The sequence below is a fragment of the Chiloscyllium punctatum genome, chromosome 6 (genome assembly GCF_047496795.1).
Source record: "Chiloscyllium punctatum isolate Juve2018m chromosome 6, sChiPun1.3, whole genome shotgun sequence".
NCBI classification, from domain to species: domain Eukaryota; kingdom Metazoa; phylum Chordata; class Chondrichthyes; order Orectolobiformes; family Hemiscylliidae; genus Chiloscyllium; species Chiloscyllium punctatum.
The window spans coordinates 76526664-76543947 of NC_092744.1; the positions used below are offsets into that span (position 1 = coordinate 76526664).

Sequence of the window (17284 nt, forward strand, 5' to 3'; positions counted from 1 at the left end):
TGTAACAGTGTGTTTGCTCTGTGACTGTCAGTGTGTTGTCTCTGTGACTGTATCAGTGTGTTGTCTCTGTGACAGTAACACTGTGTTGTATCTGTCACTGTATCAGTGTGTTGTCTCTGTGACTGTATCAGTGTGTTGTCTCTGTGACAGTAACACTGTGTTGTATCTGTCACTGTATCAGTGTTTTGTCTCTGTGACTGTAACAGTGTGTTGTCTCTGTGACTGTGTCAGTTTGTTGTCTTTGTGTCCATAACAGTGTGTTTGCTCTGTGACTGTAACAGTGTGTTTGCTCTGTGACTGTAACAGTGTGTTTGCTTTGTGACTATGTCAGTGTGTTGTATCTGTGACTGTGTGCTGAATTCTTTGCACTTTTGGTTGTAAATGCTCACATTTACTATCAATCAATATTTACCAACATGTAACTGTTATTGCTGAGGCGGGTTGCTGGATTGGGCAGTGGTGCACAAACCTATCTGATCATTCATCTTTCCCAATCCTGTGACTAGCTGCTGAGAGGCAAAACTATAAGCTCCTGTGCCTGGATGGTTCCCGAAAGCCAGTGGAAGATTACAAGGAATGTCACTGGGCTAAAGTGCCTGGTCATGCTGTGATGGTAAGAAGTGGGAGTGCTGATGATGAGAAGACCAGGGAGATTCGGAGATTCCTAACAAGAACTCAGGTATGACTGAGTGGTGAATAGCATTCTTAAGTCGTCCTCTTCAACCAATCCTTCAATGTCAGCTCCACCTTTTGGTCAAACCCAGACTCTGAAAAGAGAGAATGCCACATAGTCCTGTGATTGGGTAGCTGGCCCATCAATAAAGCCTTTGGTGAAGATCATTGAATTGTGGCAACTTCTGCTAATTGTTTCCAAACCACACGTAACTGCACGGAGGACATATTGATGCTTTCCCCTTTTCTTTTCTGTTCTTTCTTCCAGAAGAACATACATAGTAGGTTTCCTTCTGGGACCTAAATGTTTCACCGGCAGATTATTTCAGATGGCAGTGCTTCCCCACTCCCCACCCACCAGTTGAAGAGAGCCCATTGATATCAACTTCCCCACAGCAATTCAGATTAGATTCCTCACAGTGTAGAGTCAGGCCCTTCGGCCCAACAAGTTCACACCGAACCTTGGAAGAGTAACCTGCCCAGACCCATTTCCCTTTGACTAATGCACTGAACACTATGGGCAATCTCCCATGGCCAATTCACCTGACCTGCACATCTTTGGATTGTGAGAGGAAACTGGATGTGCCTCCACACAGACACGGGGAGAATGTGCAACTCCACACAGACAGTCACTCGAGGCTGGAATCGAACCTGGGTCCCTGGCGCTGTGACGCAGCAGTGCTAAACACTGAGCCACTGTGCTGCCCTGATATAATTGAGTGACTTGCTGACAGATACTAACAAATCATGTTGATCACACAGAATGGACTGGTTAAGGACACCAGCCCTGCTTGGCAGGGTAATAGTTCAGTTGCCTCCATGTTTGGAGAACTGGAATTGTATGTAGGGTCCTGGGTAGTGTTATGGGCCAGGCCCGACCCCTCACACCATTTTTAGGCAGGTAACCCAGACCCTAACTTTGCTATTTGATTTACATAAGTATAAAGCAGATTTTCCTGGAGAGAATTAGCTGGTCAGACTACTGAGTTTTAAACAAAACAGAATTTATTTACATGATAATGGAACTAGACACAAAGAGCAGAAAATAGAGTACCGAAACTAATCCTATCTACACCCGACAGGTAATCCCAATTTAATGATGCTGTTCCAAAATACTTGCAACAATCCCAATAAACACCCCTTGGCATAAAAGGTAAAAATGAAATGAAGCTATACAGGTTCGAAGTTAGAAGAGGAGAGACAATAGAACAAAGAACAAAGAAAACTTACAGCCCAGGAACAGGCCCTTCGGCCCTCCAAGCCTGAGCCGATCCAAATCCACTGTCAAAACCTATCGTTTAATTCCTAAGCATCTGTATCCCTCTGCTCCCCACCTACTCATGCATTTGTCCAGACGCACCTTATATAAATCTACTATTCCTGCCTCTACCACCTCTACTGGCAATGTGTTCCAGGCACCTACCACCCTCTGTGTAAAGTACTTTCTGCGTATATCCCCCCTAAACTTTTCACATCTCACCTTGAAAGTGTGACTTCTTGTTATTGAATCCTTCACTCTGGGGGAAAAAAAAACTAATCTCTATCTAAACTGTCTATACCCTTCATGATTTTGTAGAACTCAATCAGGTCCCCCCTTAATCGCCTTTTTTCTAATGAAAACAAACCTAACCTACTCAACCTCTCTTCATAGCTAGCACCTTCCACACCAGGCAACGTCTTTGTAAACTTTCTCTGCACCCTCTCCAAAGCGTCCACATTCTTTTGGTAATGTGGTGACCAGAACTGTGCACAGTATTCAAAATGCGGCCAAACCTTGTACAGTTTTAACATGACCAGCCAGCTCTTATACTCAATACCCCGTCCGATGTAGGCAAGCATACCATATGCCTTCTTGACCACTCTATCCACCTATGCAGCCACCTTCAGGGTACAATGGACCGGAACTCCCAGATCTCTCTGCTCATCAACTTTTCCCAAGGCTCTTCTGTTTACAGTATATTTCACTCTCAAATTAGACTTCCCAAAATGCATCACCTCACATTTGCCCAGATTGAACTCCATTTGCTACTTCTCCGCCCAACTCTCTAGTCAATTCAATCTATATTCTCCTGTATTCTTTGACAGTCCCCTATGCTTCCTGCTACTCCACCAATCTTTGTGTCATCTGCAAACTTACTGATCAGACCAACAATTCCCTCTTCCAGATCACTTATGTATATTACACACAACAGTGGTCCCAGCACTGACCCCTGTGGAACACCACTGGTCACCTTTCTCCATTTCAAGAAATTCCCTTCAACTACTACTCTCTGTATCCTGTTGTTCAATCAGTTCTTTATCCACCTAGCTAGAACACCCTGCACACAATGTGACATCACTTTCTCCATTAGTTTACCACGGGGAACACTTTCAAACACCTTTCTAAAGTCCAAGTATATGACATCTACAGCCCTTCCTTCATTTATCAACTTGGTCACTTCCTCAAAGTACTCTATTAATTTGGTAAGGCAGAATCTACCCCACACAAAGCCATGTTGCCTATCACCAATAAGCCCATTCTTTTCCAAATATAAGTAGATTTTATCTCTCAGTACCTACTCCTGCAACTTTCCCACCATTAACGTCAGGCTCACTGGTCTTTAGTTACCTGGAATATCCCTACTACCCTTCCTATACAGGGGGACAACATGAGCAACCCTCCAGTTCTCCGACACCTCACCTATGTTTACAGATGCTATAAAGATATCGATCAGGGCCCCAACTATTTCCCCTCGAGCCTCCCTCAGCAACCTGGGATAGATCCCATGTAGTCCTGGGGATTTGTCCACCTTAATATTCTTTAGCCGACCCAACACATCTCTCTTTATGTCAATGTGATCCAGAGTAAACAAACTTCTATCTCTAATCTCAGCATTCATCACCTCTCGTTCCTCGGTGAACACTGATGCAAAGTAATCATTGAGAATCTCACCCATTTTCTCAGGTTTGATACAAAACCTTCCTTCCTCATCCTTTAGTGGACCAACCCTTTCTCTAGTTATCCTCTTGCTTATTATAGAAGAATAAAAGGCCTTGGGATTCTCCTTAATTCTGTTCATTATAGTTATTTCATGGACCTTATGTATGCTTCCTTTTTTCTTCTGGCTAGAGTCATGGAGTCATAGAGATGTACAACTTGGAAACAGACCGTTCGGTTCAACCTGTCTATGCCAAACAGATATCCCAATCCAATCTAGTCCCACATGCCAGCACCCGGCCCATATCCCTCCAAACCCATCCAGATGCCTCTTAAATGTTGCAATTGTACCAGCCTCCACCACTTCCTCTGGCAGCTCATTCCATACATGTACCACCCTCTGTGTGTAACAGTTGCCCCTTAGGTCTCTTTTATATTTTTCCCCTCTCATCCAAACTTATGCCCTCTAGTTCTGGACTCCCTGACCCCAGGGAAAAGACTTTGTTTATTTATCTTATCCATGCCCCTCATAATTTTGTAAACCTCTACAAGGTCACCCCTCAGCCTCCGACGCTCCAGGGAAAACAGTCCCAGCCTGATCAGCGTCTCCCTGTAGCTCAAATCCTCCAACCCTGGCAACATCCTTGTAAATCTTTTCTGAACCCTTTCATGTTTCACATCTTTCCGATAGGAAGGAGACCAGAATTGCACGCAATATTCCAACAGTGGCCTAACCAATGTCCTGTACAGCCGCATCATGACCTCCCAACTCCTGTACTCAATACTCTGACCAATAAAGGAAAGCATACCAAATGCTTTCTTCACAATCCCATCTACCTGTGACTCCACTTTCAAGGAGCTATGAACCTGCACTCCAAGGTCTCTTTGTTCAGCAACACTCCCTAGGACCTTACCATTAAGTGTATAAGTCCTGCTAAGATTTGCTTTCCCAAAATGCAGCAACTCACATTTATTCTGAATTAAACTCCATCTGCCACTTCTCAGCCCATTGGCCCATCTGGTCAAGACTACACCTCCAATTTTGGTGTCATCTGCAAACCTACGAACTGTACCTCTTATTCTCGCATCCAAATCATATATGTGAATGACAAAAAGTAGAGGACCCAGCACCAATCCTTGTGACACTCCACTCGTCACAGGCCTCCAGTCTGAAAAACAACCCTCCACCATTACCCTCTGTCTTCTACCTTTGAGCCAGTTCTGTGTCTAATCTCCTGTCATCCACGGTTCATGAATCTTGCCTTTCCTGTCCCTTCTTTTCAAAGGGACATGCCTAACCTTCAACCTATCTTTGAAAGCCTTCCACATATCAAATGTGGGCTTTCCTTCAAATAGCTGTGTCAAATCCACATTTCCCAGCTCCTGCTTAATTTTGATATAATTAGCCTTGGCCAATTTAGTACTCGTCCCTTAGGACTTCCCTCATCTTTGTCTATGAGTATTCTAAAACCTACAGAATTGTGGTCACTATTCCCAAAGAAATCCCCCACTGTAACTTCTACAACCTGGCCTGGCTCATTCCCCAACACCAGATCCAATATGGTTCCTTCCCTTGTCGAACTATTGACATACTGTTCTAGAAAACTTTCCTGGATGCTCCTTACAAATTTCTGCCCCATCCAGACCTCTGACACTCAGTGTATCCCAGTCAATGTTGGGAAAATTAAAATCTCCCATCACCACCATTCTGCTGCCTGTACATCTTTCTATAATCTGTTTACCTACTTGTTCTTCTACTTCATGCTCACTGTTGGGAGGCCTGTAATACAGCCTAACCAATGTAACTGCACCCTTCTTATTTCTCACCTCCACCCATAATGCCTCACTGCCCAAATCCTCCATACTTTCCTTCTTTAGCACAGCTTTGACATCATCCCTGACCAGCAATGCAACTTCTCCCTGTCCTGCCTGAAGCATCTATGTCCTGGAACATTTAGTTGCCAATCATGCCCTTCCTTCAACCAAGTCTTTGTGACCGCAATAACGTCATACTCCCAGGCACCAGTCCAAGCCCTAAGTTCATCTGCCTTACCCACTATACTCCTTGCATTAAAGTATATGCACTTCAGGCCACCAGTTCATCTGCTCTCTGCCTACTCTTCTCCTTGGTAATGCTAACTTCATGATCCTTACAGTCTCCAATTTCCACCTCACTGTCTAGTAGTCTTCCCTTCTGGTTCCCAGCCCCCTGCCACATGAGTTAAAAACCTTCCCAACAGCAGTAGCAAAAACTCCCCCAAGGACATTAGTTCCAGTCTGGTTCAGGTGTAAACCGTCTAATTTGTAATAGTCTCACCTTCCCCAGAACTGGTCGCCATTTCCCACAAATCTGAACCCCTCCCTCCTACACTATCCCTCACGCCACGTGTTCATCCTGCCTATTCTTTCATTTCTACCCTGGCTAGCACGTGGCACTGGTAGCAATCCCGAGATCACTACCTTTGAGGTCCTCCTCTGTAACTTCTCTCCCACCTCCCTGAATTCTGCTTTCAGGACTTCATCTCATTTTCCACTTATATCATTGGTGCCTATATGCACCACTTTCTCACACAGACTGCAGCCGAACTCAACTGACTAATCTAAACGAAGGCTAGCTATGTAGCTAGCTGGCCACTCCTCTTTGATTATACCTTTTTAAAGACTTGAAAGCCTTCTACCGGAGGCATTCTCAGTTAGATGTAAACAAAATGAGCCCCAATAAACCATCCAAACCCAGTCTAGTTAGAGCCTGGCCAACTACTCCCTCTCCAGAAAAAAACTCAAGAGCCATGGTAACTTTGAGAAAGGACCAGCTTTGTCACAGTGGCTTGCCATAGCTATGTGACCCTGACCCCTGATGAAGGGCTTTTGCCTGAAACGTCGATTTTCCTGCTCCTCAGATGCTGCCTGAACCTGCTGTGCTTTTCCAGCACCACTCGAATCTAGACTCTGACATAATTTGTTTACACTATTGACTGGGGCCAGCTGGCAAGAACTAATGAGAGGAGGAGGGGTTCTGGGATTGAGAGACCAGTAAGGGCAAGGTTAATGGGGGTATGATTTTGAGTGGTGGGGGCATTCTCCAGTGGACAGAATGATACCCAGTTGTCATCCCTTTTGCCTTCCATCAGCTGTTGGACTACCTTTAGGACCTTGATAGGTCCAAGGTTGGATAGGGTCTAAGTTAAATGTTGTGACATTGACAGAGGACCAATTTCAAATTTGAGATTACACTCTTCACAAAGCAGATATGAGTTTTATCCATGAAGAGTCCATACCTGGGATCTGTATCCAACAGTTCTCTCTGCACTTGCTGGCTTAATATTGGTCATTCCCAGCCTTTTCTGTTTCTGTTGTTCAGATGTTCAGCTTTTAAGTTTTAATCTTTTGCTTTTGAGTAGAGGATCTTTGTGCACAGATCAGAGAACTCTTGGCTCTGAATTTTAGATTTCATCACCAAAAGTGAGTCAAAACATCATTACCTGCTTTTAAATGTTCTTGCAATATTATTGCATTGAAAATGTGGCCAAGATGAATTGTATCTGCATGAATTTTTAAAAAAAAATCATGTTTGCATTTTAAGAGATTTTATATATGGACTGCTGATTTTTTCCATGTGTTTTCAAGGAATTATTTGCGTCATCAAGTAAAAACCCTTTCAAACTCTTTGATTCAACAAAATATGGACAAAAGAACTTGATGTTCAAAGATTCAACACAGAACCTCATTCAGCTCCCAGATGGGATGGACTCTTTTCTATATCTCGGCAGTGAATATGCAAACGCTATACGGACTCTTCAAAATGGTAAGTGTTTGATGCAGATTAATATCAAACAGTGATTTCCTAGTACATGTGCCAGGATGTGACTGCTGACTTCTTCTGCAAATCAAGGGATTGGGGCAAGGTCCCATAGTGTGATGAAGATGTCCATTCTTGAGATTTTGGGCAAGACTGTTGCACAGGGACCTCCTCAGGGCCATGAATGTAACTGTCTATCAGCATACACACCACATGCATGTACAATCAGATGGTGTGCAAAAACTTGATTGTCTTTCAGACAGCGAAAAGCAAATTAGGTTTAGGTTTAGATTTTCTTTATGTGGGACCTTCATTAGCAATTGCTATCAAACTGTATTTTTTGAACTGCGATCAAGCTTGGTTTAAGTATTGGTGAAGAGAGCTCCAAGTATAGTTCCACAGCTGATGCCTCGGATCATGGAGAAAGCATTGTCTTCTGAAAGCAATATCACAACTGTAGCCCTGTGCATTACCTCCAACATCCATTGTTATATCACGATCAATGTGGTTGTGTGATTTTTAATCTTATCAGTGTAGTAGGTAGTGGTGGTGCAAAGGATGCCTGAATTTCTGTGGCAACCTACCTGCATGTTGCAGTATAGAGCTATGGTAGTATGATAGATCCAATGATCTTTCAATCACACAAACAACAAGGGATCTTTCCCTCTCTTACTGCCTGCCATTGACATGTCCTGGAGGGATTTGTAGGTTTATATTCAGTCTGTTTAGCTACAGTACAGACAGGATGCTTTCTGTAGCCTTCAAGTTCAGGGATGATACTTAAACCCAGAGCTTCTGGTTCAGAGGAAGAATGCCATGCACCATTATGTCAGTAGCAGGAAAGTGATCATCAATAATTCTGGAGCTCAGCCTCATTAAGGTGAGTGGTGCGAACACTACAAAACATTTGGAATTGCTTTTTTTAAAAAAAACATATATAGATACTTATTATGTTCCACGTCACCTGATTTTTCCTGAGCCCGTCGATGTCTTATTCTTTTTGATGAAGTCAAAATTGGGAAAGCAACGCTCTGCTCAATCCCAACAAGGATCCTTGGTGAGGAATCTATTAAGAAGACCTCAGTTGATTTTTCATCTGCCGGGTCCTGGGGTGCTCTTCACACCGAAATCTGCTATCCACAATAATAATGTTTTGTGCAACAGTGAATAAATAACTTAAGGCTTGATGTGATAAGTGGAGAAGGGGTGGTGATGTTAGGGTTATGGTTCTTAAAGCTGTACTCATTGGGATTTGTTGTGACTTAGGCCTGTGTCCGCTATAAATTCACCAGTGAAGACTAATACCCATGATTAGTCAACAAATATTGTTGTTATTCTATCTTCTTATTGCCAGGTTGGCAGTTGTTGAGGTCCCTTTTTTAGACCGTGAACCAGAGTGAGAGACTGAGATGGTAAATGGCCTTCATTTGTCCTGAAGCAACAGCATTGAGTGGAAATGGCTTGCTTATACCATACCATAACAGACAGCTCAGGAACCGGTTCACCAAACATCTCAGCCAGGCCCACAGGGGCCGACCACACCTCCCAGTCACCACCCATTTTAATTCCCCCTCCCACTCCCTTTCCAACATGTCCATTCTTGGCCTCCTCCATTGCCACAGCGAACTACACTGCATATTGGAGGAACAATGCCTCCTCTTCTGCCTGGGCAGCCTCCAGCCTAGTGGACTCAACATTGAGTTCTCCAATTTCAAATAGCCTCCCTTCTCATCCCCCTGACTCCCTTCCCAGCTCCTCCCCCTCCCTTCCACTCCTCGTAACCAGCTGGGCTCATTCTTCCCATTGACCAATCAGGACGTACCTCTAACTGTCTTCACCTGTCCCCACCTCACCACCCTGCCCCCGCCACCCCCTTTATCTGCAGCTCCCCCCAAACCCACCCCCAGTCCTGAAGAAGGGTTACACCCTCGACTTTTCTACCTCCTGATGCTGCCTGGCTTGATGTGTTCTTCCAGCCTCCTGCTTGTCTAGCTCAGTAACATGATCAACATTTTCAGGACACAGCTATCAATACATTAAAAGATTTGACCTTTATAGGATGCAGTTATGAGTCTAACAATTACGGATTGCAGTTAGCAGTTCATTGAAAAGTACTTGAAACTGACCCATTTGATAGGTACTTGAAAATTATCTGTTTGGTTAAGTGGTTCAAACCAAATGTAAGCACTCTCTGGTTACCTCCTGCTGTGCACTTAAGGGCTTTTACTATGTTAAATGTCACACCCAGCTGCTCTCTTTAGTTCCCTTTTTATCAGTATTGTTGCCACAGGAATGTTTGATTCTGATCTAATGAAGTTTCCCTGATTCAATTAATTCTCCCCTTTGATTCTTTCCTATCCTTTGGGTTTCTGCTGAACCCCACGATACTGGAGGAGCTCATCGGACTTTGGAATTGTGAAGTGAAAAAGAGGCCAATGTTCATAAAGCTGCAATGTGAAATATAGACTCTTTTGCCCTGTATTGCTAGTTCCACAGTGACTTTATCCAATGCAGCGACTGCCAGACAATGATATTGCCAATTCCTTCACTGTATTATCGAATTCTGGAGATTCTAGTTTGTCAGTTTGTGCGTGTTATTAACAAGTCATTTCGACAAGGACTCATAGATTGAACACCTGTTGCGGTCTTTCAATTATAATTTGCTAAAGGATTATAACAACCAATTCAAACACTTGTTTGCAGAAAGTGAGAGTCACTCGAATCCTTCAGAGATACGCTGGTGTACCATTGGAGACCTTGAACAACAGAAGTGTAACGCCTGGGAGGCAGTAAAATGTGTAATGGGCCTCAGTGCTGAAGACTGCATCAAAAAGATTATGGTAAATGACAGCAATGCTATACCCAATTTGTTTTAGGGAACTGATTGAATGTTCTGTTTGTAAAATTAACATTCTTCCATCATTTTGACCCTGAGTTTCAGTCCAACTCAAGTGAGTGAAATTTCATTTTGATTGTTAGAAGCTTAACTGAACCAGGTAGATTACCAGCATAGCTAATGGAACAGGGCAGTAACTGGCTACTCTGTGACAACAACAGACTAAACTCTCGGGTCCTCAAAGTCTTGCCACCATTTACAGCTCAGACAAAAAGGTGATGGAACACTGAATGGGTCTTGTCACAATATCGCTCAAGGAATTCAATGCCATTCAAAATAAGCAGCTTTTCTGACTGAGCCTCATATCACTGGAGTCAAAAGTCGCTCAGCTCTGCCAACGGGGCAGCAGTAAGTACAGTACAGAGATACCACAGAAGGACAGTGACCCTGCTGAGGTCACTTTGACAGTATTTGTCCCACCCACAATTTGTACAGCTGAGCAGAAAAGCTGGTGACGCCATTGTCTCCCAGTCACACAGCATTGTATTTTGGATGGCTACTGCTATTCCTTCATTGTCGTTGGGCCAATATCTTAGAATTCTTCACCAAACACCATCACCATAAGGACTTTAAGTGTTTCAAGGAGAAAGCCATTTTGTCAAGCGCCACTAGGAATGGACACAAAAATGCAGCCTTGGCAGCATCGCTCCATTCCAAGAATAAAATAGCATGGATAGGTTGACTTTACCATCGTTACACTGTCCATTTCAAGATACACTTTTCCTTTTAGCTTTGTTATTCTAAGAATGATTCCAAGTCCAAATTCACTAACTGCCTCCTCCCCTCTTCAACATCCACCATCCAAAAATTAGCAACCTCTCATTCTTGCCTTCTTACTCACAAGCAAGCCGCATCATGCAATGCCTCCAGTTCCCAAAGATTCTTGAATCGGAACTTGATAAATTATCTTTATTTGTTACACAAAGATCTTATGGATGCTGACTGTCCCTGAAGCCTCCACTTCATCACTATTTCAGAATAGCCTCAATAGCAACAAATACCTTAAGGAAATCTATAAACATCTTGGCCCATTGACCACGTCATGATCCTGAGCTAGATTCATAGTGGAGAGTGGAAGATTGGAATCTTCCCACACTGAATGATTAACTAGAAATTTGGAGAGAAGCCTTTGGTTCTGTTCTACAGAAGAGGGGAAAGAGACAGAGAGAGAGATTCTAATTAAAATTTATGATTGCAGCTTGGAGATGCTGATGCAGCAAGTCTTGATGGCGGAGAGGTCTATACTGCAGGAAAGTGCGGTCTTGTCCCAGTCATGGCAGAGTATTATAATAAAAGTAAGTGTCTTTCACATGGTTCCAAACTGTTATAGTTATGCGATTTTGGGGTTTAAACAGCATTTGGAAAGGATCCTTGTGTCAACATCACTGGGACCTGAGCTCAACTGGTCCATCTCAAGCTAACCCACTATGGAAAATTCATTGTATTTGACAAGGAATAAATAATCTCATGTATGTTAAGGGGCAGTGAGGGGAAAATCTGTCTGTGCTGTGTGCACTGTTGAACCTGGCTCTTGGAAATGAGGTTGGTCAAATTGATCAAATGTGAATGGGGGATTATTTAGGAAACAGTGATCATTGTATCGTAAGGTTTGGGAATAATTGGGAAATGTCAAAGAAAAGTAAAAAAACAGGAATTGGTGGACACCTGACATCAATGGGTAAGGGTGAAGCGAGGCAGGATTGACTGGAATGAGCAGTGAGTGGGCAAAAGATCTGAACAGTGGGTTACCCTCAAAGAGCAGGTAGTTCAGATAAAGTCAAGGAGTACTGCCTGTAACGGGACAAGTAAATCCAGAGCTCCGTGGATGGCAAAGGAGACAGAAAGTAAGAAAAAGTGAAAGAGAGTGCCTCTGACAGGCGGCAGGTAGAAAATACAATTGAGAACTAAGCGGAATACAGAAGGGAGGTGACAAAATAAATAAGAGAAACAAAGAAAGATAATGAGAAAGCAGCCTACCAGAAGGGGAATGTCAAAATCTTCCAAAGGAAGGTAAATCATAGAAGAGTGGTTAAAAAGAGGTGTAGGGTCAATTAGAGACCATAAAGAGGATTTACAAATGGAGATAATGGGCATGGCTGAATTGTCAAATGAACATTCCATCACCAAAGAAGGAGATACTACCTGGGGCATGATGATAGAAGAGAAATCTCTATCACAAGGAGGGTTCCAAATTGAAAAGGAAGAAGCAATAGATAGACTGTTGGTACTTAAAGTTGACAAGGCACTGGGACTGGTGGAGAAGCATCTGAGGATATTGACAGAAGAGTGGAGATTGCAGAGACATTGGTCAAACCTGAGAGTGCCCAGCGTAGGCGGAGCTGTTAGAAGGTTGAAAATTCCAAACATCATACCATTGTTCAAGAAAGGATGTAAGGATAAGATCCAGGAATTATAGACCAGTGAGTGTGACTTCAGTGATGGGAAACTTCTAGAAACAACAATTTGAGAATTAGTAGTCACATGGGAAAGATATATTGTAAGGAAAAGTCCACATGAATTTCTAAAGGGGAAATAGTGTTTAGGTAACCTGCTAGAGTTTTTGTTTTGGAAGGGTTATCAGCAAGATTTAATGAGGGAAAAGCTATTAATGAGGTGTACATGGATTCCCAGAAGGTGTTGGGTACAGTGCCGCACAACAGGTCTATGAGGAAAGTTATAGGTCATGAAATAAAAAGGGATCTATACATATATTAATGATCTAGATTTAGCAAGGGACAATTTCAAAGTTTGCAGATGACACAAAACTCTAAAGACTTGTAACCTGTGAAGAGGACAGTGTAGAACTCCAAAAGGACATTGACAAGTCGGTGCAGTGGGCAAAAAGACAGCAGATGGAATTCAATGCAGAAAAGTGTGAACTTTTGCATTCTGATACGAAGAACATTGAAAGGCAATGGAAAACAGGGCATACAATTTTAAGGAAGAAGGTGAAGGGGAGCTTGCTGGAGCAGAGGGACCTGGGTGTATACATACACAGTTGGTTGAAAGTAGCAGGACAGGTGGAGAGAACAGTAAGTAAAGCAATAAAACATCTTTGGCTTTATTAATAGTGGTATACTGTGCAACTGTATGAAGGTGATGTTGAGTCAAAAATTGAAATTGCTGGAGCGACTCAGCAGGTCTGAAGTAATGTTGAATTGCACAAGACACTTGTGAAACCTCAGCTGGAGGATTGTGTACAGTCCTGGGAGAATATGTATGAAAAATGCAAATGCACTGGAGAGTTCAGAAGTGATCTACAAGAATGGTCCCAGAGATGTAGAACTTCAATGATGAGGATAAATTGAAGAAGTTGGGACTCATCTTCTTGAAGAGAAAGAGGCTAAGAGGAGACCTAAAAGAGGTTTCCAAAAACATGACAGGGATGGATAGAGTGGGAGAAAGTGATCCTGCTCATAAAGGTGTCAGGAACCAGATGACACACATTGAAAGCGATTTGCAAAAGGAACAAATGCGATGTGAGAAAAAAAACTGCTTGTAAGTGTGATAAGGACAGGGTCAATAAGGTATTTGAGATGGCATTATATAATTATTTGGATAGAAATAATGTGCAAGGATATGAAGGAAAGAAACCAGAAATTGGCAGAAGGCAGTGATGCTCAGTTGAATAGCTATTGCAGCCATGATGGGCTGAGTGGCCTCTTTCTGCACCTGCAGAAATTCTGTCATTCTAAGATGCATGGGCAACTTCAGTCTTGCTTCTTGAAATGATGGTGCAATGCCCAATGAGACAGCTCCAGTCTCTCCTGATATCATAGAATATTGTATCTGAACTTAGTCAGGGAATTCCACCTCCTACAGTATTCCTTGTACTTATTATTGCATTAGGGCTGAAAGGTTTGAACAATTATGTACTTTGCAGATCATTGAGGAATTCTACCTGAAATGCTAGAGGAAACATGAAGTGTCCTATAGCCTTCTGGGGAATAGCTTAACACCTCATTTTAATGCAGCTTCTGAATACCATAAAGACATAAAACTTACATGAAAGTCCAAACGTTTATCAAAATCAATATAATTCTAGAAGTGTAATGCTCAGGGACAATTCCCTGGAGAGATTTTCCTGGATCCAGTTGGATTACCTAGAGGCAGCCATGTGCTTTGAGGTTCTTTGCCTGCCACTTCATGGACAACAGATGTAAAGATGTGATTGGTGTTTACAATTTTCTTTCCTTCCTTCTCACAGCTAATCTTGAGCCATGCAAATCCTCAGGCACGAATGACCAAATCAAGATACGTAAGTTTACAAACCGACACTATTCCGTCAAGTCCTACTGACTTGGTGTGATCGCTATTGATGGGCTCCTCACTGTCCAAATAAATACAATATCATCTGCTTAGCTGCCAGTGAGTTCCATACATTTCTTCATTCTGTTACCTGGCAAATTCCTGGTCCAGTCCATAAGGTATAACCATAAGACTATAACGTATTGGAGCAGAATTTGTCCATTTAGCTCACTGAGTCTGCTTGCCATTTGATCATGGCTGATTTGTTTCTCAACCCTACTTTCCTGCTTTTGTGTGTAAAACACCATTTCCCAGATTGATATGGACCAAAAGTTCCCTACATATTAGCCCTTGCATAATGTTGCACGAACATTGGGATTTTGTTGAGACATAAGAACTACGAGCAAGAGTAGGAAATTCAGCCCTTAGAGCCTGCTCCGTCATTTAGTACAATCATGGCTGATCTCATCTTGGCCTCACCTCCACTTTCCTGGCCGCTCTCCATAACCCTTCAACTCATTACTAATGAAAAATCTGTCTCTCTCCTCCATAAAGATACTCAATGTCCCAGCATCCTCCACACTGTGGGGTAGCGAATTCCACAGATTTACAACCTTTGAGAGAAGTAATTTCTCCTCATCTCTGTTTAAGATCTCCTATCCCTTATTCTAAAACTGTGATCTCTCGTTCTAGATTGCCACGTGTGAGGTAACGTCTGCTCTATGTCAATACTTTGTCCATCTCATAAACAGACATCTGTATGTTTATTAATAACATTAACTACTGACAATGTTACACAATCTCAGCCTTACACATTGTCTAGGTTCTGTGCTTATTATTGTTACTGCAACTACAGAAACAGCAGCTGAGAACCAGTAACATATGCTGGAATATCACCTTGTGGTGGTCTTAAAGATAAACTACCTGTCTGGTCTACAGGATATGCAATAATGTAACGTCTCCTCTTTTACTTTAAAGAATGGGAGCGCTTTTCCAAGGATGTATATTGACACATTATCTCTACATACGAAGAAAACATTCTGGATGTATAACATGACTAGATCTATTATTTATACAGTCAGTTCAGGAGACAGAAAGGAGCAGGAAGAGATGGCGGGTGTTCCTACACTAAGTAGCAGTGCCACAACCTGATTGTGCAGAAAGAAGCATCTAACTCCTTGAGTACTGCACTGAGAAAATGCACAAACATTACAGGCAATTTCAACTTATTTTAAAACTCACCTGCTTTTTCGAGTTAAAATCAGGCCAAAAGTATGTTCCAATTGTTATAACAGTCCCCAGGCAAGTATCCCCAATTTGTTACGATTCTGGATGGACCATCCCCAAACGGTTCTGCTCCCAAGGGCAAAGGGGTGAAGTAGTTCCCCTTCTTAATTCAACTCCTCTCTCAGTTTGTTACAGCAGGTTACCTTATAAAGGATCCTCTTTCACAATCCAATATTGTTTATGTTTGCCAGGGAGCCAAACTGATCAGTCTTCCTTGAGTTAAAGAAAAAGTGAGATTAGTAGCTATTAAACACAATAAAATAAAATAAAATCAGTCTCTAGGTTCTGTGAACAATAGATTGTGGACTGCTGTGACCACTGAGTTGGACGATGATGGTAATGTTCAAACTAGCCACGGAGCAGTTGATTAGCTGACAAGCTTCTATTCTCTTGCCTTCTTGAGAGCAGCTTCGCTGACTCGCCTGGCCTCCATTATTCAGAGTGAGAAAGAGTCCTTCATTACCCATGACACCAAAGTGTCTCAAGCTGTGACCTTACTGTAGGTCACTGTGGCACATCAACCCACTAACACACACAGACTAGTAGATGTAATTATTTTATTTTCAAGCCTTTTGTTTATATACTCCTGGAAAGGTAAGTACAAAGATGTCTGCACTTTGGGACACAGTCCACAGGAGGTATCTTTCTGCTGTCAGGGATGGTGAGCAGTTCATTACTACAGTGACCACAGGAATGCACAGTCCAGTTTGTTTTAAATTGCATCTCTTCCCTTTGAAGGATAGCTGTTTGAAGTTCCTTTGGCACCTTCAGGTACAACATTCCAAGATTCCTCTCAAGACTAAGTGTGATCCACATAGGGATTTGCCAAATAGCCACTACATTTACATCTGCAGCGATAGAGTTATGATCATGATGAAATATTTAAGTGGAGTTTAAGCTGCCCCGTTGTTAACTTTTAGTTTCAGACCCATTCGAACATAGCATCTGTGCTTGAACAATCTAAAACCAAGCCTATCCCTAGCTGCCTTACTGCTGAATACTGCTCTGCTCTAAATATGTATCCTCTTTTCCACTGAAAATGTTACATTGATTGTATTCTTTCACAGCCTCTTACTATGCTGTGGCGGTTGTAAAGGATACTAGCCTGAACTGGGAGAAACTGAGAGGGAAGAAGTCCTGTCACACAGCAGTTGGCCGGACTGCAGGCTGGAACATTCCCATGGGATACCTGATTTCAGAGGGGAAAATCAACGCTTGTGATATTTTTAATTGTAAGTGTGATTCCCCATGTTTAAAAGCTAATAAATTTCCATGCTAAAGAGTAAAGTTAAAAGTAAACAGTTCTCTCTCCATGCAAATGGATGGCTCTGCCTCATGTGTTAGAGAAGAGCTCCAAGGTTTTGACCAGGTGACAATAAATGGATGGGAGCTTTGGGGAGCCAGGAGGAGAGTTATTCGCTGCAGTATTTTCGCCTTTGGCCTTGTCTTGTAGCCACTGTTTTTA

At 42.6% G+C, this 17284-nt stretch overlaps 1 protein-coding gene across 1 annotated transcript in view; it reads left to right on the plus strand.

Moving 5' to 3' along the window:
• LOC140478439 (uncharacterized) overlaps positions 1-17284 on the plus strand; it is a 119161-nt gene that overhangs the window by 92025 nt on the left and 9852 nt on the right. Inside the window, exons 22-27 of the mRNA XM_072571703.1 lie at positions 507-679; positions 7217-7394; positions 10092-10228; positions 11483-11579; positions 14492-14542; positions 16887-17051. Of these exons, the coding sequence (XP_072427804.1) occupies positions 507-679; positions 7217-7394; positions 10092-10228; positions 11483-11579; positions 14492-14542; positions 16887-17051 (801 nt within the window). The remainder of the gene's footprint in view (positions 1-506; positions 680-7216; positions 7395-10091; positions 10229-11482; positions 11580-14491; positions 14543-16886; positions 17052-17284) is intronic.